At 53.7% G+C, this 24,848-nt stretch overlaps 1 protein-coding gene across 1 annotated transcript in view; it reads right to left on the bottom strand.

Moving 5' to 3' along the window:
* The window catches only part of STK35 (serine/threonine kinase 35), a 31,310-nt gene extending 6,462 nt beyond the window's left edge, over positions 1–24,848 (bottom strand). Inside the window, exons 1-2 of the mRNA XM_075900929.1 lie at positions 23,982–24,848; positions 11,853–12,600 (exon numbers count right to left, since the gene is read on the bottom strand). Coding sequence (XP_075757044.1) covers positions 11,888–12,600; positions 23,982–24,408 — 1,140 coding nt within the window. The 5' untranslated portion in view covers positions 24,409–24,848 and the 3' untranslated portion in view covers positions 11,853–11,887. The remainder of the gene's footprint in view (positions 1–11,852; positions 12,601–23,981) is intronic.

The following is a 24,848-nucleotide window of genomic DNA, read 5'->3' as shown; positions in this document are numbered from 1 at the left end:
CGCCAAAAGCCAAATTAAGCTACAGTATTTCAACTTAAGCTACACAATTGACGTGGCTGAAGTTGCATTGCTTACTTTGACTTTTGCCTTGCAGTGTAGATGTGCCCTCACATCCCTAGAGCATACACATGTCAAACTAAAGGAGGAACAGTGTGGAGGTCACACACTCAGCCTCCACTGTAAGAATGCATCTTAGGTTACTCATCGTGTTGTGCACAAGGCAATTAGAACCATCCTCTTTGCTGTGCACGCAACAAGAAACTCAAGAGGTGCAGAGGCTGTTGCTTCTTTCTGGCTGTGCACGTTCACTCTAGGAACTCAGATTCCACCTCTCTGTGCTAGTTGCTATGGTCTGCTAGTTAGCACCCTCATGGGACCTGCAGAACAGAACGAGAAGTCAAGTTTCAAAGGGTGGCACCCTGAGAGTCCATATGCCTTTGTTCCATAATGACTTGAAACTAATCACTGGAGGTCACATGCGCTTGTTGTTTCTGGAGGCCAAATTCATTGCACACCTCAGGTCTCTTTCTACCTGTCCAGTCCTCCCTGATGTCTGCACTAACCAGATGCCAAGTGCCCTCCCTGACACGGTTACATCTTGGCAGAGAAATGCCATCATGTTGAGTGGAAGGTCTCATTTTGCTCTGCCAGTAATACTAGAGGCTTTACTGAGGGAGTAGGTAGGGTGGCCAACTCTCTAGTATCACCCTGAGGGCTCCAGGAATTAATCTTTAATTAAAGAGGTCATCATGTGATGAAACCTCCCGGAACACGGCCCACCAGAACCGGCAACTCTAGTTCACGGCCCATACAGGCTCCTTGCCACCTTTCATTCTGCACCACTCTGAAGTCTTGGCATTGATCCAGTGCAGTGTTCAGGAGTTCCATGGACGAGCCGAGAAACGTGCTGATGTTTAGTGTGGGGCCTTGCTTCGTTTGGCCAATCCCATCAAGCTACATTTCTCCAAGACAGGCTCTGAACTCCAGTGAAGTAAGTGGGAGTTCTAGCAGTGTCACGCTCCTAGGACAGCAGCTCTCAAAGTGGGGTCAGGACCCCAAAGAGGTTGCAACCCTGTTTTAATGGAGGCATTCTGGGCTGGCATTAAGATGTGCTGGGCCCAAAGCGAAGAGGCTTCAGCTTCAGACCTGGGCAGGTTAGAGCCTCCCCCAAGACTTTAGCCCCTCTGCCGGTCAGTCCCATGTTAACTTTTGTCGTCACAAGGGGGCTGTGATGTGAGAACCCCGTCCTAGAACCTTGGTATGCTAACACTACTTAGTTGTCCCCCCGCCTCGGAGTCGTGAAATCAGTCCCAAAGAAAACAGCGTGGCTGATTTAACAGTGACAGAATTAACCTGTTGAGGAGAGATGGCTACTCCCCAGTAAATGATTCAAATCCCTTTATGCAGTAAGAAATCTTGTTAAAGAATAAACTTCTTAAAAGAAGAAACCTCCTCTCCCGCTGCCTAAAGCGGAATGCATGGATTTAAAATCCAACCCATTTAATTTTACTCAATTTTAATCGTGATTTAATTCAGCCTTTGATTTAAATCAATTTTCATCTTGTTTGATGTTTCTATTTTTTAGTTATCCTCCTAAATATTGACTTGTAACTAAAGCTATCCTTCACGCTACTGGTGGGGGAATTTCTTTTTTGCTTACCAGGACAGCGCATTGTTTCTATACTACAGAGTTTAACGTCAGGGAGCTGGGCAATATGTGTGTGTGTGTTGGGGAGGGCGGAAAGAGCAAGGCCTCAGCAACAGGCCTCTGGTGCTACCCACAACGTGGGCCTCCCTGCCAGCCCTCTGAGTGTTACCACTGCGAGAGTAGTGGCGGTGGGAGCCCCGGGCCCTTTAAAAAAAAAAAAAAAAATCACTGGGGCAAAGCGGAATTGCTCCTGTGGGAAGGCCTGTTTTACCTACATTTACACAGATTCTTAATTTTTACTATATCAACATTTTGAACGATTTATTTACTAGGTTTTTTAAACGTGTGATTAGTATCGATCTCTATTTGGATGGAAAACTGGAATTTAACAAATATGCAGAAAGTTTCATTTTTAAAAACATCTAATCAAATGCACACAACAGGGAGGGGAAGTTTATCCAAACAACTATTTTGCATTTAAAATCAACTGATTTACTGAACAAAGGAAGTATTGTATGTACTTGGTGAAGTGAAGTAATTGTTTATGGTTAGGTCTTTCAGGATTTTAGAACAGGTAAATCTCATCCTCTCACACCTAATTTTTAATCATTGTTTGGAAGAAAAAAAGCCTTCTTGCTTTTTCAATTCCCAATTGGTTTCTTAACTTTGATTAAACTAGTCACTGAACTAAGTTAGCTGAATAAAAATGAAATGAAGAAAATATTGTCTGTAGCTGTGGAAGAGGTTACTACAGGCAGTCCCCGGGTTACATGGATCCAACTTACATCGGATCCCTACTTACAAACGGGGTGAGGCAACCCTGCACTAGCTGCTTTCCCCCGGCAGACCAGGGAGACGTGGAGCGGCTTTTCTCAGCAGACACCTCAGCTTGAGAATAAAGGACTGAGGGAAGTGAGGTGTGGGAGAATAAAACTGAGCTCTGGAGAAATGTTTGGCAAGAGTTTCCCCTACAATATGTACCAGTTCCGACTTACATACAAATTCAACTTAAGAACAAACCTACAGTCCCTATCTTGTACGTAACCCGGGGACTGCCTGTACTGACAAAAGCTAGTTTATCCTCAGAGGACAGGTCAAGAAGCAATGGGCTTAAATTGCAGCAAGGGAGGTTTAGGTTGGACAGCAGGGAAAACTTCCTCACTGTCAGGGTGGTTAAACACTGGAATAAATTGCTTAGGGAGGTTGTGGAATCTCCAGCACTGGAGATATTTAAGAGCAGGTTTTAGACAGACACCTGTCAGGGATGATCTATGGTGTTTGGTCCTGCCGTGAGGGCAGAGGACTGGACTCTACCTCTTGAGGTCCCTTCTAGTTCTAGTGTTCTATGATTTTAGTACAAACTGTGGCTTAAGTTGTTTAACCAGTGACGTTCCAGTGGTTCAGAGTGCTGATTTCTTTAAAACTTTGGCAGCAAACACATACAACCTGAATTTTTATTTTAATAGATCAGAGCATATTTAGGTCTTAATGGAGGCTGTCAAATTTTCCATAGGTTCATTTTTAAAAAGTGCATTTATTTAAATAAAATCAGTTTAATCAATTTTTATCCACCTTGGCTTGAAGCAGTGAAATGGGAATGTATTAACTGTGCTTTTAGGAGAGTTTAGATGAGAGATGCTAGTCAAAACAGTTGCCAGTGGACGGACTAGACAAAACTCTTTTACTACAAATACAAATAATTCTGCCATGGCAAAAGGCATCTGGAATATCAGGAGCATGTTTCTTAAAAGAAATTACAAGAAAATTTCTAGAATGTGTCGCTTACGCTGCAGCCTCATACATGGGATAGTTTGGCTCTTCTGTTCTGTGTTTCACTGAAGCAAGAGCATCTCTTGAAGAAATCCCTGGTTGGAAGCATTCACAGGTTTCCCTAAATTCAGAGTTTCCTGCAATAGCTTTTGACAAAAGGAGAGCTGAACTGAGGCACACTGTCTAGAGGGGGCAGGTTGAAAGCGTTTTAATTCTCCACTGATGACACTTATAATCTTAAGTAGCTAGCATGTTTGTGGGGGCATCAATAGCATGTCAATTACAACACCAGGACCTGGTGCATGCAGGCGGGACTTCTCGTCCACAGTGCCCAAGAGGAGAGCACCCATGACAGAGGTCACACTGAAGACGGCAGGAGATTGATGCCCTTAGCATGGGGGTAGTCCTGCAGTCAGTTATTTTTGGTAGCAGAGTGTTCTTACTAATGTATTGGAGGCAGAGATTAACCTGCAGAGTCTCACATTAATCACATTATCTCCCCTGAAAGGGACGAGAGGGCCCGGAAGAAGTTAATCGCTACCGTAGTTTGCTAGACTCTACATCTTGCTGCTTAAGGGTGTGCATAAATAAAGCAACCTAATTCCCTTCCATGACAGTCACTGGGCTAGGGGAGAGGGAACAGTATCTACAATATAGCTTGATTTTAGTAAGGTTTCTTAATAGGGATGTAAGCGACTGGTTGACTGATAAACGAAAGCTTATGGGATGGACAACTAGTCCTTTGACTACTGGCTTCCCCTCCCGCCCAGGGGTGGGGGAAGAGCGCAGAAGATGGTGCTGGGGGGACCTACAGGGCTGGCCCACATTTTGGCACCGGAGGCGGGGAGCTCAAATGATGCTCCCATGCCCCCTCACTTGGGCCAAAACTTTGAAAGGTCTCAATTCTGCCTTCTTCCTCCAGCACAGCACTCCATCTCTGTGCACCTAGAGCAGAGAGAATACAGATGCACCAGCAGCAGACAATTTTCTATACTCTGGGTCCTGGTGGCACCCCGCAGTCTGGCACCTGAGGCAGCCACCTCAGTTCGCCTCATGGTAAGGCCAGCCCTGGGGACCCAGCTTCAAAGAATTCTTCTGTCTACCTACCTCTGCCTCTGGAACGTCACTGATGTAGACCTACCAAAGCCTCCTATCTCCAGAGAGCGAGCCATTAAACTACTTTTCCTAAAGGCACAGTGGGGATCCAGTCCTTGCCTCTACTTCTTTCTCCCTCTCTATCTTCGTTTGGAGTTGCCAACAACCAAGCCAGATCTGTTAAGAGACTGGAAGGGTCTAGAGATTTCAGCTACTAGGATGCCAGTTGCTGTTGAGGCTCATCTACACTACCAGCCGGATCTGTGGGTCACGATCGAGCCAGCAGGCGTAGATTTATCATGTCTAGTAGAGACATAATAAATTGACCACCAAGCACTCTATCAACTCTGGTACTTCAGTGGAATGAAAAGTGCAGGCAGAGCTGATGGGAGAGCATCAAGCTATTTACCACCACAAAGACACTCAGTATGCTGACCTCAGTTACATTAGTCACACAGCTCAAGTTGCATAACATGGATGGCTGGCCCCCCGCAGTGAAGACCAAGCCTCAGTGTCCCCATGTCTGTTGCAGGTGGGAGAGCTGCAAGGGCACAAGAGACCAGCAGATTGTGCTCGGTCCTGCAAAGGTCTCAAGACCCGAGCAATTTAGTCTTGAACGGGAGGGGGCAAAAGAGGAGAACGTTTTGTTTTAAAGCAAGAAGCCCGATAGACTTGTTTGTGAGATCCATTCCCATGCACCTGGCCCTCAAGAGGCATTTTCCCAGGGGTGGGGTGTTTTTTGGGTTAGTCTAGGTATCAGCACCTAGTGCAGTAAATTGTGCTCATTAGGACAGAGGCCCAATGGAACTCTTAATTAGCTGAAGGAAACCAGGGCAGAACACAGCTGTTAGAGAAGGTGGTAATTAGCAACTACCTCTTAGGCCTTAGTTTCTTTACCAACTCTCCAAGAGGGCTTCTGAAACTAGATCCACACAGCTACAATTAGCCTCTAAAGAGACTAGAGTCCAGCTGCGGCTGCTATAATTAGAGGAGCAAAGACTGAACTGGGGCTACCCAATCTTATGGGGAAAATTACAGTAAGGTTGGGGAGTGGGTGAATTTCAGGCTGACATATCTTGATCAGGGTGCAGACACCCGATTCCTGGGGCAAGAGTTGCAAATGGGAAGCAAAAAAAAGTAACAGACTAAAGAGAAGTGTTGCAGGATGGGCAGATGGGAATGGCATCCCTGTCCATACTTGGTACTCGACAGGGACTGGAGTCAGGGACTGGAGTCAGCAAGTCAGAAAGGAGACTGAAGAGGTCTTAGTGATTTGGCACATAAGTGATAAATCACTAAGATAGCACACTGGCCAGCAGGGGAAAACCACCACCTCACTTAATCATAATGGGATTGGGGAGCAGGTCACCAGAAAATGTAGAGTGCTGGTAAAGACACTGAACAGAGACCCATCCAGGGGAAAGTGAACCTCTCCACCCATCTCAGAGGGAAGAAGGTGGCAGAGGCTGAAAGAGGTAATAGAAGGAGTGGCATAAATCGGCTGCAGTATGTCAGTTTGAGAAAACTTCTGCCAGGCCCTGCAACCCCACCCAATCATTACCTGCCCACTACTCCACATTCACTGCAGCCCACAAAAAGCACCTGAGAGTCAAGTCCTGCTTCACCTGCATCGGTAATGATGTTAACAAAAGCCACAGCAGCTCTTCCACAGGCTCAATCCCACAGCTGTGCCGGGCAGAGGCTGAAAACTACACTTGAGCTCCAATATGAGCCCTCCTGATTGTAGAGGTCTCTGCTGCAGCTTTGGTGGACCATCGCTGGGTGTTTAAAAGCAGACTCACAGCTGTAAAATCCAGATTTAGGCAGCTGGCCTTGAAATTTGCTGTTCCTCAAAGGGTGCGGATAGACTCGGTGGTTCAAACCTGGGAGTCACTTGAATCAAGGGCCCCCAAGATACACACCCACTCACCCTTCACTCACCCCTTCCATCTTACAAGTCACCTGGTCCCTGCACTTGTCTGCATGCACTCACAGGTCTCAAATTAGGTCTCTGGATCTGCCCTGGCTGAGCAGCTGGGGAACGGCACCCTCTGAAGAAGTGACCCAGGGAAGTTACTGATCTGAGATCACAATGGCAGGCATATGCCAAGAGCGACACGCCAGAGACCGAGACGTGCATGTGCACCAAGACCAGGGCAAGAGGGCTGCCAGGCAGCTTGCTCTATCAGAAAGGATTTCGCCAAGAGTCTCCCACCTCTCAGGAGCATCTAGCCCTTGAGCTGTGGGGTGCCAACTCTTTCCTGTAGCAGCCATTGCTCTCTGGAGGCCTGGGACCAGGGTGTCCCCCCCCTCCTATATGGGAGCTTAACCCATGGCCCGCAGAGAGAGAATCGGAATGAATGGAACAGTCACTGGGCCAGAGAGGGGGGGGATCACTCCAGTCCAGGGCCTAGGAGATGGGCGCTCTGGAGCCAGTCACTCTGGGTGCTGGAACGGTGGGATGGAAGGGAGAGAGGGTCAGATCTATGTGGTGGAAGATGTTGGGGGACTCCAGCTGACCCACCAAAGCTCTAGTCGTAAGTACTAGCATGGCCCCTCACAACCATTAATGTCATTAGCCTCAACCCTCCTGGGGCCAATGCTGGTCCCCACATGGTCACTCACCCAAGTGGAGCGAGCTCTCCAGACAGCTCATCCCTGCCAGCCTGCCCTATGCTCCTGGCTGCATAAGTAGATCCAGAGCGAAATTCATCTGCAGCTATAAATAACCGGTGTCCCTTGTAAACACAACCTGTGGTTTGCCGCCACAGTAACTCAGTGCGAGGGAAGCCCGGCACGTACGTATTCCACAGTGGCGACAGCACTAGAACACAGTGCACAGCTGGGAAAAGGGAACTGCTGCTGCCGGCTGTGACCAAGCAGCACGTCCTCCTACCGGAACACAGAACAGGATGGTAACGGCCGCGGAAAAAAGGAAGGAAACCTTCTCCGGCGCCAGTCACAAAGGACCTGCCTGCGCTGCTTCTGCCCCTTTCCACTTTGTCCCACAGTGACAAGGCGGAATCTGAATCCACATCAGTGCTGACAGTCACATTATCCCACTCCTGCCACGCTTCCAGCCAGCCTCCCCCTGGAGGCATGCAGCCCTAAGCCCTTGTTACTGTGCTACGGACATGGGATAACAGTGCTACACACCTGCATTCACCTGGGCTCACCCACCAGGAGCCGACAGCTCAGTGTCGGGCTGGATTAGAATGGCTTCTGTAGCACATTCCTAGAAAGGGAAAGGTTGGAAAATTGTGCATAAAAGGCCTTGGGTGTCAGTGACAGCCCCCTCCAGGATCAGGGCTCCTGCAAAGTCTGACTCTTGTAAGGGTCTACTCAAGTGAGGAGGGGGGAGGGAAGAGAGAACCCTACCTTCCTTTCATCTCAGTGAAATATGCCCCCAAGCACTGCGGGGAAGGCCTTCTGCTCTTACAGAGAGTCAGGGCTTATGGAGTCAGGTACAACCAGACCAGTCTGAGTAACCAAGTGGGCTAGACAGCACTGGGTACTCGGGCTGTAAAACCAGCAGGCAGATCAGCTTCATGGTTTCCCATTGGCTCTGGCAGGAACGTTTTCCTACATGAAGCCATAAACATTGGCTAAGCTTTTGGTGGCAAGAACAGCCATGGACTGGGTCAGACCAAAGGCCCATCTAGTCCAGTGTCCTGTCTGCACAGTGGCTAATGCCAGGTGCCCCAGAGGGAATGAACAGAACAGGGAATCAAGTGATCCCTCCCCTGTCAGCCATTTCTAGCTCCTAACAAACAGAGGCGAGGGACACCATTCCTGCCCGTCCTGGCTAATAGCCATTGATGGCCCTAACCTCCATAAATTTATCTAGCTCTTTTTTGAACCCTGTTAAAATCCTTGTCTTCACAACCTCCTACAGCAAGGAGTTCCACAGGTTGACTGTGCGCTGCATGAAGAAAAACTTCCTTTTGTTTGTTTTAAACCTGCTACCTGTTAATTTCATTTGGTGACCTCTAGTTCTTGTGTTATGGGAACAGTAACTTTCCTTATTCACTGTCTCCACACCTGCTGTGCCGAGCAACAGATCTGCAATATCTGTAGCAGAAATGTGGAGACAAGAGTCTTTTGGGACCCTGCAAAGCCAGACACCGCCAGTGCAATGCCAAGAATGGGTGAGCTCTGGCTGGCAACATGACCTGCTGTCTAAACCAGGACATGAACTTTACAGTCTGAAGCTTCTTGTCCTTAACTCTTCAGGCAGGCAGTCGGGAGCGGCTGGCTCTCAATGGCAGGTACAGCAAGTCAGGAGGCAAAGTTCATAAGGGGCAATGTAACACTTGCGGCAAGAACGTATTCCGGGAGGGAGAGCACGGTCTGTTTAAGCAGCACTGTGCTCAGGGAAGCAGCCAGAGAAATTCTTCCCCATGGGGCGACAGGATGCACTAAGGCGACAGTGAACGTATGCCCGGTGTTCTGCTCAGCAACTGGGGACAAGCAGAGCAAGGCCACTATGGCACGTTCAGTTTCCTTACATAAGTGGGCACCATCTCCGCTGTAGCTGGGTCACTAAACGAAGCCTTTGATGAAAGCTCATTGCTGGCTCCACCCATGGCCAGGGAAGGGGGAAAATCTGCACAGGCAGCCGGGGCTTTAAGTCAACAGCTGCAGGGTAGGACTGTCCTCTGTGTTTATTATCCCCGCGTTTACTATTCTGCAGATATGTGCAGAATTGGTTTTCCCCAGAGGGCACTGGCTTCTTACATAACTCAGCAGCCTCATGCTAGAGCAGGAGTGATCACAGATGGCAACAGCAGAGGCAAAACAGGGACCTCTAGGGAGATGCAGGATGCCAGCTGCTTTAAAAATAGTATCCCCCCTCCCCCAGAGGAGGAAAACATTCAGTGCTTCCCTTAAGACCAGAAAGCGAAGTAAGCTAGTCAAGCAGCACCTACTCACACCAGAACAGGTCAGGCTCCATTACCGCTGAGGTTCATTTCAAGGGTTCACAATTCTGCAGATTCAGTCAACTCCCTACCTCGGCCCCATCAGGAACCTGCATTATCTACAGCGAAGGATCCTCCGTTCAGTCAGTCACGGTGACATACCTTTTCTCATACCCATAAGTGCTAGAGGGGGAGTATCCTACCCTGGGTAAGCCAGATGTTTACAAAAATATCCGAGTTTAGGACAGCAGCTCTTCAGCTGAGAAAACCAGTTTCTTACACTGGTAAGAAAGGCCCCAAATAACGTACTTGTCTAGGCACGTTCCAAACTGGTGTCTAGAGAAAGGGGAGGGAGAGCACACACCAAATTGCATAAGCTCTGAAACGCTTCCTTCAGGTCAAGAGAAATCAACAGCAGCCAGGAAATTAGGAGCCAGGGCTGCCAAAGTGCCCTGAACTCACCCTGTTGGCCACGCATGTTATTGCCTGTCTGTCTAGGGCAGGGGTGGGGAAACCCAAGACCCCTAGCTTCCTTGGATGTGGTCCTTGAAGCGCCCCCCCCACCCTCCTCCAGCACTGAGGAGCCCACACGGGTGCTCCAGCCCCGCCATCCTCCCATGGGGCTGGAGCACAGAAAATCTGCTAAGCCTGAGCCTCCTTAGGCTCTGGTGTATCAAAGGAATGTGGGGGTGGGGGGGTGAGGGGGGAGAGTGATTTTTTTTTTTGGCTTCTCACTTGTGTGCAGTGTCCAGGCCCCCGGCTGATTTTTCTGTGGGTCAGCAGCCCCCGACCCTAAAAAGGTTCCTCGCCCCTGGCCTAGAGGGTGATCTTACCACGTGTGGCAGAACTCCATCACAAGGCAGGGGGAAATTTGTAATTCCCTTCCCATATGTAGTTAGACTAGGACCTCCGCAGTCTCCTGCTCGGAGCAGGCAGAACAGGTGGGCTAAATTCCAGATTAGTCATTTTCCCTGCAAACGAAGCGTCAGATCCCTCCTGGTCAGTGTAACAGACAGTACGGCAGGCCTTGCGGGAAGGCCAAGCTTCTCCAAAGTTTTACTTTTATCTCCCAGATCTGCAGTTTTCTAGTTTCACCCCGGTTCTTTGGCAGGGAGTGGGTCCCTGCTTTGTTTCCAAGTGGATTTGCTACAAATAAATACTTCCCAGTTACTAAGGACAGCAGTGCAACGTAACCTCACGCCCTAGCTCTACAGCGTGCACAGAGCATGCTTTTGGCCAATGGAATGCTTTCGGTTCTGAATACAGCAGCAGCAAGAGCAAACGGTGAGCCCTTCCCCTTTGAATTTGGGCGCTCCTACAGGTGGTTTAGGAACGGAGCCTAGTAGGAAAGGAGTTCCATTTCAACTGAGCAGGGAGCACTCTGTTAAAAGACAACACTTCTGTCAACCTGCTGTCTGAAGGCTTGTATCGCACAACGGTGCCAAATACAGGAACAAGTGTCTGGCATTGCACAAGCTTCTCATACTGGAAGGAACTCCCTTGTTTAGTACTGGGAATAGGAAGTAGAAATGAAACAAGACCAGCTACATTCCTTTGAGGTGAAGCAGGATTGAGTGTGTAAGAGATTCACCGGGCACTTTACCTAGTGCATTCATAAGCAGTTTGCACAATTGTTCTAGCGCTTCAAATTCAACCAGGCCATTATCACTCCAGTACGTTAGCCTGGGGGGGACAGGCCAGGAGATTGATGTGCACCGTGCCTGCCTCTCAGTGACCTAAACTAGGGTCAGTCAAACTGTATCACGTAGTGGAGGTTCCTGGTAGGGGAAAAAAGGATGAAGTAGCTGAACAGAACTGTACTGTGGCCAGAAAATCGCTCAGGAGTGGCCTATGGCACCTCAGCCTGGGAAGGCCTCGGAGCACAGGGATGAGAAGACACCTGCTAGACTACACGCAAACACCACAGCTGAGTACACTCTAGGGCTGCAAAGGGAAGCTCTCTAATTAGTGGCAAAGCTGCCAGTGAAGCCTTCCATCTCCTCATGTGCACAGCATGCAAGGGTCAGAGGAGCACACCCTGCAGGTGGCCTGGCTGGTCAGCTTGCAGAGGACGAGCCCGCAGAAAAGCTGGCCCCTTGCCTCACACTGGCCAGCTCTGTCAGTGAGCAAATGAGGCCGGGCTCCTCACAGGGAGACCGGTTAGACACGGCCTCCAACCCAGGCTTTGGAGAACAGGAGACAGGGTTGCTGCTAGTCCTGTTTTCCTTTTTATGATTTTTTTTTTTTGGTTTAAACAGAGGTGGGTGAAAGCCTCAGGAAGCAGTTCTTACATGAGTCAGTGGATAAATAGCTCTGAGAATATAAAAAGCTCCCCGGTGCCATTACACAGTACAGCCATTACGTGGGAGGGTGCAAGAGACGAAGAAAGAAGTCGCAGAAAAAAACCACAGGACACTTACCCAAATGCAAGATGCACTAATGCTTTGCCCTGAATTTAAGCAGCACATGTAACCTGGTCCATTCTGGTTTCAAGCTCAAAGGCATCAGGTCGATCCTGTGGGTTAGCAGCTAACATGTCTTTCAAGAGTTGCTTGATCCCCTCAGACATGGAAGTCCTGCGTTTCTGGGGGATATGCAGCTCCATCTTTGGGTTTTCTAGCAGTGCTTCCCCAACAGGCACAATCTCCGTGCCCTGCTTGATGTAGGTCCCCAGAAGCTCCTTCTTTGTCTCCGCATCAATGAACGTTATCCTCTCGATCATGGCCCAGATGATGATGCCCAGCGCAAAGATATCTGCCTTGGCCGTGTAGTGTCCTTCCCAGACCTCTGGAGCCATGTAGAAGTCAGAGCCACAGGCTGAAGACAGCCAGTACTTGTTCACATTCACATTTTTATTATCATTCCCCCCTTCCTTGCCCCGAGCCGTCAGGCCAGCACAGACCTTGCTGAGTCCGAAGTCTGCCACCTTGAGAACCGGGGTGCCAGACTTCTCTGTGATCAAGATGTTGTCCGGCTTCAGGTCCCTATGCACAATATGGTTCTTGTGCAGGAAGGCAATTGCGCTGGTCAGCTGGAGCATGAAGCTCTTGTTCGTGGCGGGGTCCGGTCGCCGCGAGAGCACGTACTGATTCAGATCTCCCCCTTCGCAGAACTCCATGACGAACCAGAGATAACAGGGCTCCTCGGCGTAGCCCAAGATTCTTTCGCCTTAAACAAAGAAACAAAAAAGCACATGGTCACTGCAGAGACAGCAAGAGGGGAGTAACAGTAAGGAGGCCAGTGATATTCGAAATGGAGCGGAAAGGCCTGATGAGTCTAGCCAGAGCCCTCCTTGCCAGAACATGCTGGTGATCACTGCTGTTGAGTGTCAATTGTAAATTATGCAGGAGGCTGCAGACTGGCTGACTGACACCCTCATCTCTGTAGTGTCATTGCTTTGCTGACCTAGGGAACCAGGGAGCTGCAGAATGTTTTGCAGTTCCTGCCACAGTCTCAACTGTATCCTAGACTCCGGTTTAAAGGACAGTTTGCTGTAAAAGTTTACAGGTAGCCCAGAGAGCTCAGACTGCAAGTGACCAGTTCTACTCTAGGGCCTGCAGGCTTCCCCTGAAATCTGAAAACCACGCCATGCTCGTCAGCTCCTTGGTGAGCTCTTGACGTTTTACTTGCTGGCAATGACTCTGTGGGTAAGGGGGATGTTTTTTTGCTAATATAGTTGTACTCTGGTACAAGCCCTCATGTAGCTGTACTTCTACCAGTACAGAGCCGACTGATTGCCATTAGAGATTACTCAGGACAATATCGCTGCCTACAACTATATTCCCAGCAGGGGATGGGAGGGAAAACAGCCAGGGAAAGCTGAGCTGTTTGCCTTCTAGCAAATCGCACTTCCATCTTCTCTCTTGCATCATGTCAGTTCACTACAATCAGGAAGTCAACCTTGGCTACACAGACAGAAGCTGTTAGGACAACTGGAATATTTCCTCATAAGATGCTGAGATTTACACTTAACCATAAACCCAGAGTACTCAACCTGATTGCCTCTACTTGCTCACAGCATGTGGCCAGAGCTGAAAACTGAAAGTGTGTTCAATGACTCCACCCTTCCGTAAACAAACAGTCTAGTGCAAATCCCAGGAACACACGGGAAAAACCAGGGTTTCCAACGGCAGGTAAAGCCAAAGACCGCCAGCCAAGCCAAGCCACCAGCTTGTTAATGTCTGTCTCTGTAAAGGTCAGTGATTGGTAAGGGTGAGTGAGGAGAAATATGGGTTATTTGCATAAACAGTCTGTAACCTTGACAACGGCTATGGAAATTAGAAGAGAAAGATCTGGCTGCACCTCCCTGTCCTATGTGAATTATGGAAGTCAGATCAGAAGGAGTGGGAAGACGACCCTTGAACCAGCAGCTCTCAGCCAGGGGTCCAAGGCCCCCTTGGGGGCCACGGCCAGGTTTCAGGGAGTCTGCCAAGCAGGGCCAGCATTAGATTCGCTGGGGCTCAGGGCAGGCAGCCGAAGCCCTGCCACTCAGGGCTGAAGTGTGAGCAGTTTAGTTTTGGGGGACCTCTTGTGGCACAGGGGTCCACATAACTGCCCTGCTTCCTCTCCCTTACTGCTGGCGCTGGCTTTTCTATGCAAAAAAAACCAGTTACGGCACAGGTGGGCCATGGAGCTTGTCTAGCACCTTGGGAGGGCAAAGAAAAAGGCTGAGAATCCCAGCTTTAAACAAGGGGGGGGGGGGGGGGGCTGGCCACATTTGCTGGACAGGCCAAATCCAGGCTCCCCAATAAGAGTATTCTAAAGTTAGAGGTTGTGGCAAAGCCGCTCTTTGGGGAGGGAAAGGGAGGGTTATTTGTTTCTGCAGATGAAAACAGCATCCACTGGTCGGGCCACCTTTGGGGAGAGTGTGGAAAAAGGGCACGACAAAATGGAAAACCAGAGACAGCCACTTCTCTTGGGAACACACATCTGCAGTCAGTTCCATGCACTCGCAGTTTACAATTTCCTTAACTCAGTCTAATTAAACCCCTAACACCACCTCACTGAGGGTATGTCTACACTACCCCGCTAGTTCGAACTAGCGGGGTAATGTATGCATACCAAATTTGCTAATGAAGCCCGGGATTTGAATTTCCCGGGCTTCATTAGCATAAAGCCGGCGCCGCCATTTTTAAAAGCCGGCTAGTGCGAACCCCGTGCCGCGCGGCTACACGCGGCACGGGCTAGATAGTTTGAACTAGCTAGCTATTCCGAACTATCTAGCCCGTGCCGCGTGTAGCCGCGCGGCACGGGGTTCGCACTAGTCGGCTTTTAAAAATGGCGGCGCCGGCTTTATGCTAATGAAGCCCAGGAAATTCAAATCCCGGGCTTCATTAGCAAGTTCGGTATGCATACATTACCCCACTAGTTCGAACTAGCGGGGTAGTGTAGACATACCCTGAGACACAAGAATGTGTGTCAATCCGTGCTGCTCCAGCCGCTGCCGTAAGATTTCAGGAGGGATGACTAGTCCTGGCCAGGAACGAGACTGTTCTGGGAAGGGCTCTGAACAGCTGTCCTATGCGGAGTGCATGCTATGCAGGAGGATGTGCGGACTCTGCTTTGAAAGGCAACAGCACGCTCCTTGTGGGTTTGTCACATGGAAGCGGGAGCGCAAGCAACCGGGGTACAGGGCGCAGGTGGGAATGCAAAAGCTCTCAGCTCCTAGGGCTGTCGATACCTTCCCACAAGCGTGATGGTGGCCAAGCTCAGTCAGTCTCCAACGAGCTGAAACAGCAGCTTAGCAAAGTGGAAAGAGCATCCAGGTTTTAAGAGCAAAGCGTGGGTGGCTGAGTTTTGAAGCACATCCTCGGCCACGGGGCTCCCATGAACCATGTGTCAAGGCAACAGCAGTGGGTCAAGTCCAGCGCTTATAACTTGGAGGGAGTCACTGAGCGAGCAGGGCTTCGCCAGGAGTGATATTTCCAAACCATGATTTTTATTTTTTGTTCAATCACCTTTGTGCTTTCAAAACAGACCTTCCATTTAAAGAGCTGACCCATTAGCGGCTAAAATGGAATTTCCTGAAGTGAGATTAGGTGCCCAAGAACAATGACGTTTAGACAATAGGCCAAATTGTGAGGAGAGCCGGGGCCCGGATCCTGGGCCAGACAGGGACCAAAATGTCCCTCAGCGTAATTTAGGGACATCCTTAGGATGCTTTGGGTTATCCCATGGGCTCTGCTCAGCCTCCCCTCTGGCACGTTCCCTTGCCCACACCAGCAAGCAAGTGGCATAGAACTGGCAAGAGTAATTCTATGCCACTACTGACCTCTGGATCCTGTCAGGCTGCTTTCAAGCAGTTCTGTGCTACTGAGAAAGTGCGAGCCAGCTGGAAGGGAACCAAAGCAGAGACTCTAGCCCAACAGACCCAACACGTTACGGCCAAGTCGCATGCGTATGTTGGTGAGAGCGCTGACTGTTACACTGGGCGATTAGTGAGGACCAGGGTAGGGTTTCTATGGCAGAGCTGCACAAACTGGGACCATAAACGACACTGAGAATATTCATAGGACATCGCACATGCAGGATTAGGGATGTAATAGTGTAGTTGATTAACCGTTAAGCAAAAGCTTATAGGTTAGTGCTATAGACTACATGTATTCCCCTCCACCCCCGACCACCACCACGCCAGTATATTTTTTTTTTAGCAGGCTGGCCAACAGTCTCTCAGCCCTGGCTTATGACCCGTCTGGGACTTACCCCCATTGCAGCTCTGCATTTGAAGTGTATTAGGAGGTAGACAGGCAAGTAGTCTGGCTCAGTTCCAGCTCATGCTGGGTCCAGGAGCTCAGAACCCCCTCTGGACCGGGGCTGCCACCACCCCTGCATCAGAGGCAGCAGTACGGGGCGACAGGCAGCTGGTCCGCAAGGGGAGATCGTTTTTAAACTGGCTCCCCTCGCAGACCAGCTCCCACCCGGCACCCCGCGCTGCTGCTTCTGATACGGAGGCAGCAGCATGGAGTGGCAGGGGGCTCCTCAGGATGGGGCTGGATTGCACTGGCTGCCAGCCCCTCCCCCGGGACTATAGAATAGTCGAGACACCGATAAGAATTCATGAGGTTACTCGAATATTCAATGAATCGAAATTTAAGATCGCTATGCAGGGTAGAACATTGCCCTTGGGTAGGAATTTCAAGTTCTGCTAATGACCCAGTCTCCTACTGACTTATGTGGGAAAGCTACGTGTGAACAGCGGCACGAGCGGCAGGCCTGTTGTAAAAGGGGCATAAGAACATAAGAGCGGCCAGACTGGGTCAGACCAATGGTCGATCCAGCCCAGTGTCCTGTCTGCCGACAGTTGCCAGTGCCAGGTGTCCCACAGGGAGGGAACAGGTAATCCTCACGTGATCCCTCCCCGTTATCCATTTCCAGAGAAACAGAGCCTAGGGCACCATTCCTACCCATCCTGGCTAATAGCCATTGGCGGATCTAACTTCCATGAACTATCTAGCTCTTTTTTGAGCCCTGTGAAAGTTCTAGCCTTCACCACATCCTGTGACAAGGAGTTCCACAGATTGACACTGCTGAATGAAGAAAAACTGCCTTTTGGTTGTTTTAAACCTGCTGCCTATTAATTTCATTTGGTGACCCCTAGTTCTTATATTGTGGGAGTAAGTAAATAACTTTTCCTTATTCACTTTTTCCACACCAGTCATGATTTTATAGACCTCTATCATATCCTCTCCTTACTCTCCTCTACATTGCAACAGGCACAAAAAGCAACATGGGACATCAGCCCCCTTCTGTCCTGCATTTTGCCTTCTTCCTCATCTACCCTGCCTTCCCCTCCCCTTGATCTGTGCCCTTGTTTTCTTTGCAATCCATGACTTTTAGGGTGATTTACTGACCATTCTCCTCCCCCCACAGTTGGGGTCTATCGCTGGTTTTGGTCTCTGAAGGGAGCATGGAAGGACTGAATTCTAGTTTTTGAACTTTGCATAGAGAACATTCTCCCTTGTGCCTCTAGGTTTTCGGACACAGAGCAGGCAGCAACAGGAAGCTCAGAGGAAAGAGAACGGATTTACATTGTGGCTCCACCTCAGACTGGGAGAGCTTACACAAAGTTAAGGAGACTGCACTACCCTGTCACAGCTGCAGCAACAGCCCCTGAAACACCTTCTGGAACCTCACCATTTCCAAGTGACTTAGTTCAGTCAGATCCCTGATCACCTTTCACAGCTACTGAACTGGTGTCCCTTTCTCCATTGCTGCAATTAGATGTAATCTTGAAATACACTTGTTAGCTTAAGATACCAGCTGTTAGCTCAAGATACCTGCTGTAAGGATTCCCCTGCACTGAAAAGAGACAGCCAGACATGTTTATAAGCTGGTGGCATTAGAAACTCCCAGGCTATGCATTGCTGTGCTATACCTAGCATACAGGCTGTATCATCGTGGACCCTGCAGAAGTATTTTGAGAGCTACCGCAGGGAGCCCAAGCTGTAGCATGCTGGCTGACGAGCCAATAAGCACTGCCCTATTGATGTTCAGCATCTCTCTAGTAAACTAGTTGTGTGCACTGACACCATTGGCTAGGAACAGCCGACAGGCACATGGTCAAACACGAGCCCTGGACATGTGTACGGATAAAGGCTAGGGCTCTTCATGGCCCCTCCCCAGAGTGTCTCGCGTGACACTACTAGAATGCCAGCCCAGGTGCTCAGTCCAGTTGCATTTTGCTCTGCAGAATGAATTTCAGATCACAAACATTCGCTCTGCTAACGAGCGTGAAGCCCACAGTCTGCAGGGTCCTTACATGGGCACCTTGCTGCAGAGGAGTGGCGGGTTAATCCCTGCAGCCTGAACATCGGCACGTTGGCACAGCAGCTGTGCATGCCTGGAAATAGCCCAGCCGCGGTCATGCAGAATGGCACGGCAGGGACTCTACGGGCTGGGCACGTGAGCCAGAGCACTGTTCGTGATGTGCAAGGAGATGGGTACGATCCAGCACAAGTGCCTCAGGTGACAGCGAAGGGGCCCTGAGGTCCAACAGTTTTGGGGGAGGTCTCCCCCACCTGGTGCCTACCTACTTTAAAGTACTTCTACAAATCACTGTATAAGGGACACAGCTTTGGAAGCAACTGAGCTAGAAGCTACTGACGTTTCTTTGGGTGAACTGATGTGTTTGAGCACGGAGGGGCCTTCACCCAGCAAACAACAGAGCTCAAGCTTCCTGACAGGCCTGTGAGGACAGGACTAGCATGGGGAGGAGAAAGGGGGTGCAAGAGCTGAGGGAGACAGTCACCAATGCAAGTTCAAGCTAGGGATGTCATATCGGTTAACTGAATAGTCAAGTAACCTCATGAAATGTTATCGGGTGGCCGACTATTCTAGAGTCCCCGGGGACGGGGACAGCAGCCACTGTATCAGAGGCAGCAGTGCGGGGCGCCAGGCGGGAGATGACCTGTGAGGGGAACCGGTTTAAAAGCCAGCTCCCCTCATGGACCGGCTACCTGTCACCTTGTGCTGCTGCTTCTGAGAAAGAGGCAGCAGCCCCTGTCTAGGGCGGGGTCCGAGCTCCTGTCTAGAACGGAGCTGGGCTGCCTGCCCACCGGCTCTTCACACACTTGAAATGCAGAGCTGAAAAGGGGGTAGCTCCCGGACCCAGCGCGAGTGAGGACAGAGCCAGGCTGCCTGCCCACCCGGCTCCCAATACACTTTAAATGCAGAACCGCAGCAGGGGTACGTCCTGGACCCGTCGCAAGCCAGGACTGAGCCAGGCTGCTGGTCAGCCTGCTAAAACATTTCCTGGCAGGGAGGGAAATGCATGTAGACTGGTAACTCGACTACACTGTTACAGATACAGCGCCTGCCTTCCCCTCAGGCAGGAAGGGGACTGGGTCCCAGGGTGGTCTCCCCAATTCACAGCTTCCTTCAGCAAAATCTTTTGCTTTCATACACAGCCGGCTCCACTTGTCCCCAGGAGGAAAGGTCTGAGGGAGAGGGTGGCTTTCGGGCCTCGGACTGAGGGAGTCGCTAGGGCAGGCAGGAACATGCAGGAAACTCTCAGAGGAGAACGCTGTCCTGGGGACCCTCTCCCCCCAATGTCCAGGGAAGGGCTACGTTACGGGACTGTACAGCGAGGGCCCAAAGGGGAGACCCTGGCACCTTGCTGCCGAACTCCGAGAAGGCTGGCTCTGCTGACTGCAAACGAGATGGGTCCCCGGGGAGGAGCAGCAGGTCCCTCTGCGTAGGGTTCCAATTACCGCTCCGAAAGCTCACCGTGAGGAACATGGGGAGCAGACTCTGCCTGTCCCTGGCTATAGGGGAAGGAATCCCTGAGAGCGCTAGGGGACCCTCCCCCCTTTCTTGGGGCTGGGGGCACATAATGGGACCCGGGTGTGTTGCAGGTACAGCTGCTCTTCCTTGTAGCTGAATGGCAATACAGGTGTTAAGGAAGGCCCCCGACTGGAGCTGCTTGGCAGGAGGAGGGGGGTCCTAGGCAGAGGAATCTCTGCGTGCGTGTGTATGTGGGGGGGTGTTATTGGAGGATCCCCCTGGAGAATATACAGAAGATAGGGGTTTTTTTTGGGGGGGGGGGTTTCTACCAGGACCAAGTAAAGCGGACTGCTTGTAGCTGTATGGATGGGTGTTATGAAGGGTCTGGGGGAGCAGGGCAGCAATTTTGGTGGTGGCCAGAACTCCCCCCTCTCCCCCCACCTACCTAAGGCTCTGGGAAGGAGTCTGGGTGGGGTAGGGGATTGGCATGTAGGAGGAAGTCTGCTTGCAGCAGGAGGGGTAGGCTCTGGTGGGGGTGCAGGCCCTGGGCTGAAAATGGGGATGCAGGAGTTTGGAGGCAGAAGGGGGGGTGGGGGAGAGGATGTCGGTTCTGGGAGGGAGTGGCATGTGCAAGCGGCGAAGGAGGTACGGGGTGTCACATATCAGAGCCCCCCCCCCGGGGCAGTGGCTCTCTAGCACATCCCCATGGCTCCTGGGAAGGGGTGTCTGCACATGCTTTTCCCAGGACTCACCATGGGCCCATCTAACTCACTGCCGAGGCTGGGGGCGGGAGAGGAGGGGTACGCAGGAGCGCTAGGATTGCGTACCGGTGGGTCCCAGCAACTTTCATGAAGGTCTCCACCAAGTCCAAGTAGAACTAGCTCTGCTTGATGCTAAGTGGGTGTATGGGGGTCACCGTGTGGAGTGTACGGACACTCCCAGGACTTGAAGGGCTGTGGGGTTGCACAGGGACCTGACAGGGTTGTGAGGGCAGATGGACTATCAGGGATGTGGGGAGGAGCTGCTTAGGGTGGGCTGGTACCTTTCAGGGAGGTCTCCACCAGGCGCAGGTACAACTGGCAGGGGTTATATGTGGGGGGGTGGGGAGTCCAGGGCTGGAGGAAGCCAAGGCAGGGGGGAGGTCTTTGCCAGGCATACTTACAACTGGCTGTGGCTGGGGGTGTTATATGGGGGAGTGGCGGGAATTGGGGGCCATGGGGCTAGGGGGACAGAAGAGATTCCTGTGTGGACCTTGAGAGGCACCCCCCCCCCCCCAGGGCAGAGTACCTTTCAGGGAGGTCTCCACCAGGCACAGGTAGAGCTGGCTTGGGGGACAGGCGGCTGTTATATGGGGGGCCAGGAGGAGATGGCTGTAGGAGATCTATGGGGGTAGCTTTCATGGAGGTCTCCACTAGGTGCACGTAGAGCTGGCTGGGGGGCTATAGGGACGGTACCTTTCAGGGAGGGCTCCACCAGGCACGGGTATAGCTGGCTAGGGGGCTATGGGGATTGGAGGTCCCAGGGGAAGGGGCTGTACCTTTCAGGGAGGTCTCCACTAGGGATGTTAAGTAGCGATTAATTTGCTAGTCGAGTAGTCAATGGAATTTCCATCAACTACTTGACTATTCGATAAGCACTTCCGTGTTCTGCCTTTGAAAGGTACAAGAGCCCCAGTGGGGGCTCTTAGGCATTTCAAAGAGGAAGGGCAGCATGGAGCCTGGGGCCAGCACGGGACTCCGAGTCCCCAGCTGACCTGGGCTCCGTGTGGCGCTGCTGCTTTGAAATGCTGCCCGGAGCCTGACGCCAGGCTCCCCACGGCATTCAAAGTGGCAGCGCTGCACTGAGCAGCTGATCCCCGGCTCCATGTGGCACTGCCGCTTTTAAGTACCCCCCCTCCCCTCTATCAGCAGGTAGAGCTGGCTGGGGGGTTATGGGGGTTCCAGGGCTGAAGGGGAGTTGGGGGGATGGTACCTTTCAGGGACATCACCACCAGGCACAGGTAGAGCTGGCTGGGGAGCTGAGGGGGGTCCCACGGCTGTGGAGGTTATGGGGGGCAGGAGGAGGGGGGTCTCAGGGATCGGGGAGCAGTACCTTTCAGGGAGGTCTACACTAGGCGCAGGTAGAGTGGGATGTGGAGGTGCAAGGGTTGGGGGTTATGAGGGGGCAGCTGTGGCGGGGCATGTCTCAGGGCAGGGGATACCTTTCAGGGAGGTCTTCACCAGGTGCAGGTAGAGCTGGCTGGGGGGGATTAGAGGAGCTGGGGGGGTCTCCAGATGGTACATTTCAGGGAGGTCTCCACCAGGCGCAGGTAGAGCTGGCTGGAAGGGTTGGGGGGGCGGTCCTACAGCACGGGGGGGGGGGGGGCTGTGGGGCGGTCCCAGGTCAGGAGGGCTGTGGGGGGGTACCTTTCAGGGAGGTCTCCACCAGGAGCAGGTAGAGCTGTCTCGGGGGGGGTCAGGGAGTGCTGTGGGGGGGGTCCCGGGCACGGGAGGGGCTGTGGGGGGGGGGGTCCCAGGCGTGGGAGGGAGGCAGTATCTTTCAGGGAGGTCTCTACCAAGCACAGATAGAACTGGCTGGGGGGGTCCCAGACTGAGTGGGCTTTGGGGGGCTCCCAGGGCGCAGGGGGGAGGCGGTACCTTTCAGGGAGGTCTCCACCAGGCTCAGGTAGAACTGGCTGGGAGGGTTGGGGGGCTGTGGGAGGGGGTCCCAGGGCGCAGGGGGGGCCGTGTGGGGGTCCCAGGCAAGGGGGGGGGGAGAACACCTTTCAGGGAGGTCTCCACCAGGCACAGGCAGAGCTGGCTGGGGGGGTTAGGAGGGCTATGGGGGGGGTCCCAGGGTCGGGGGAGGGTGACTATGGGGGGGTCTCGGGGCCGGGGGGTTCCGGGGTGGGGGGCTATGGGGGCGGTCCGGGGGGGGCGGTACCTTTCAGGGAGGTCTCCACCAGGCGCAGGTAGAGCTGCCTTGGGGGGGGATAGGGGGATTATGGGGGGGTCCCAGGGCAGGGGGGCTGTGGAGGGGGTAACCTTTCAGCAAGGTACCTTTCAGCGAGGTCCCCACCAGGCGCAGGTAGAGCTGGCTAGGGAGATTATGGGGGGGTTAGGAGGGTTAGGGGGGCTCCCAGAGCCGGGGGGGGCTATGGAGGCGGTCCGGGGGGGCTCTGTGGGGTCCCAGGGGGGCAATACCTTTCAGCGAGGTCTCCACCAGGCGCAGGTAGAGCTGGCTGGGGGGGCTCTAGGGGGGGTCCCGGGGCTGGGGGGGGCTCTAGGGGGGCGGTACCTTTCAGCGAGGTCTCCACCAGGCGCAGGTAGAGCTGGCTGGGGGGGCTCTAGGGGGGGTCCCGAGTTGGGGGTTATGGGGGGGCTCTAGGGGGGTCCCGGGGCTGGGGGGGCTCTAGGGGGGCGGTACCTTTCAGCGAGGTCTCCACCAGGCGCAGGTAGAGCTGGCTGGGGGGGCTCTAGGGGGGGGTCCCGGGGCTGGGGGGGGGCTCTAGGGGGGCGGTACCTTTCAGCGAGGTCTCCACCAGGCGCAGGTAGAGCTGGCGGGGGGGCCTCTAGGGGGGGTCCCGGGGCTGGGGGGGCTCTAGGGGGGCCCGGGGGGCGGTACCTTTCAGCGAGGTCTCCACCAGGCGCAGGTAGAGTTGGCGGGGGGGGCTCTAGGGGGGGGTCCCGGGGCTGGGGGGGCTCTAGGGGGGGTCCCAGGCGGGGGGGCTCTAGGGGGACCCGGGGGGCGGTACCTTTCAGCGAGGTCTCCACCAGGCGCAGGTAGAGCTGGCGGGGGGGGCTCTAGGGGGGCTCGGGGGGGCGGTACCTTTCAGCGAGGTCTCCACCAGGCGCAGGTAGAGCTGGCTGGGGGGGCTCTAGGGGGGGTCCCGGGGCTGGGGGGGCTCTAGGGGGGCGGTACCTTTCAGCGAGGTCTCCACCAGGCGCAGGTAGAGCTGGCTGGGGGGGCTCTAGGGGGGGTCCCGGGGCTGGGGGGGCTCTAGGGGGGCGGTACCTTTCAGCGAGGTCTCCACCAGGCGCAGGTAGAGCTGGCGGGGGGGGCTCTAGGGGGGGTCCCGGGGCTGGGGGGGCTCTAGGGGGGCTCGGGGGGGCGGTACCTTTCAGCGAGGTCTCCACCAGGCGCAGGTAGAGCTGGCTGGGGGGGCTCTAGGGGGGGTCCCGGGGCTGGGGGGGCTCTAGGGGGGGTCCGGGGGGGCGGTACCTTTCAGCGAGGTCTCCACCAGGCGCAGGTAGAGTTGGCTGGGGGGGCTATGGAGGGGGTCCCGGGGCTGGGGGGCTCTAGGGGGGGTCCCAGGCGGGGGGGCTCTAGGGGGGTCCGGGGGGCGGTACCTTTCAGCGAGGTCTCCACCAGGCGCAGGTAGAGCTGGCTCTGCTTGTTGCCGTGGCTCATGCGCTGGCCCAGCCCGTCGCGCTGCAGGACGCACTCCTCGAAGCGCACCACGTTGGGGTGGCGGCGGCGCAGGCTGGTCAGGGCCCAGAACTCGGCCAGCGCCAGCTCCACGTTCTCGGGCGCGTCGCAGCGGATCCGCTTGACCGCCAGGCGCGCGCCGCTGCGGCCCGACACGGCCTCGTAGACCACCCCGTAGGAGCCGCGCCCGATCTCCGCCACCAGGCTGTAGCGCGGCGCCCCGGGCCCGCCGCCCGCCGCCATGGGGCCCCTCAGCGCCGGGCCCCGCTCCCGCTCGGGCCGCCGCCTCCGCTCCGCCGCGGGCCTTTGTGTCCCTCGGCGGCCGCCGTCCGCCGCGGCCGTTTCCATGGCTGCTGCGCCGCGGGGGGGCCTGGCTGCTGCCGCCCGCGAGCCCCACTCCTCATCCCTGCGCCCGGGGCGCGGGGAGCATCGGCCGCCTCCAGCAACCGGAGCCGGCTGCGAACGACACCGGCCCGACAGGCGAGGATGGAGACGGGGGGCGTGGGGCTGAGTCGGCGGACAGAAAAGCGCGCCCTGCCTGCCCCTTTAAGGCTTCAGCCAATCGCGGCGGCCGAGGCGAGGGAGGCCGAACCATTCAGGGGCGAGAGGGGGGACGAGAAGGGGGAGTCCAACCCAAAAGCCCCCCAAGACAAACAAGAGCCGTTGTTCCACGCACCGCTCGAAAAACCCCAATTAGGAACCCTAGTGAGGGGGGCTTGCTAGCCTTTCCGAGCGCTGCCGTTGGCTCAGCTGCCATCCCAGTGTCTGGCTTTCCCCCCGGTGCCCAA

This window comes from Pelodiscus sinensis, chromosome 18 (genome assembly GCF_049634645.1).
Source record: "Pelodiscus sinensis isolate JC-2024 chromosome 18, ASM4963464v1, whole genome shotgun sequence".
Taxonomy (NCBI): Eukaryota; Metazoa; Chordata; order Testudines; family Trionychidae; genus Pelodiscus; species Pelodiscus sinensis.
Note: the sequence above shows the minus strand (reverse complement) of the source record. Positions and strands in the feature narration are given on the sequence as shown.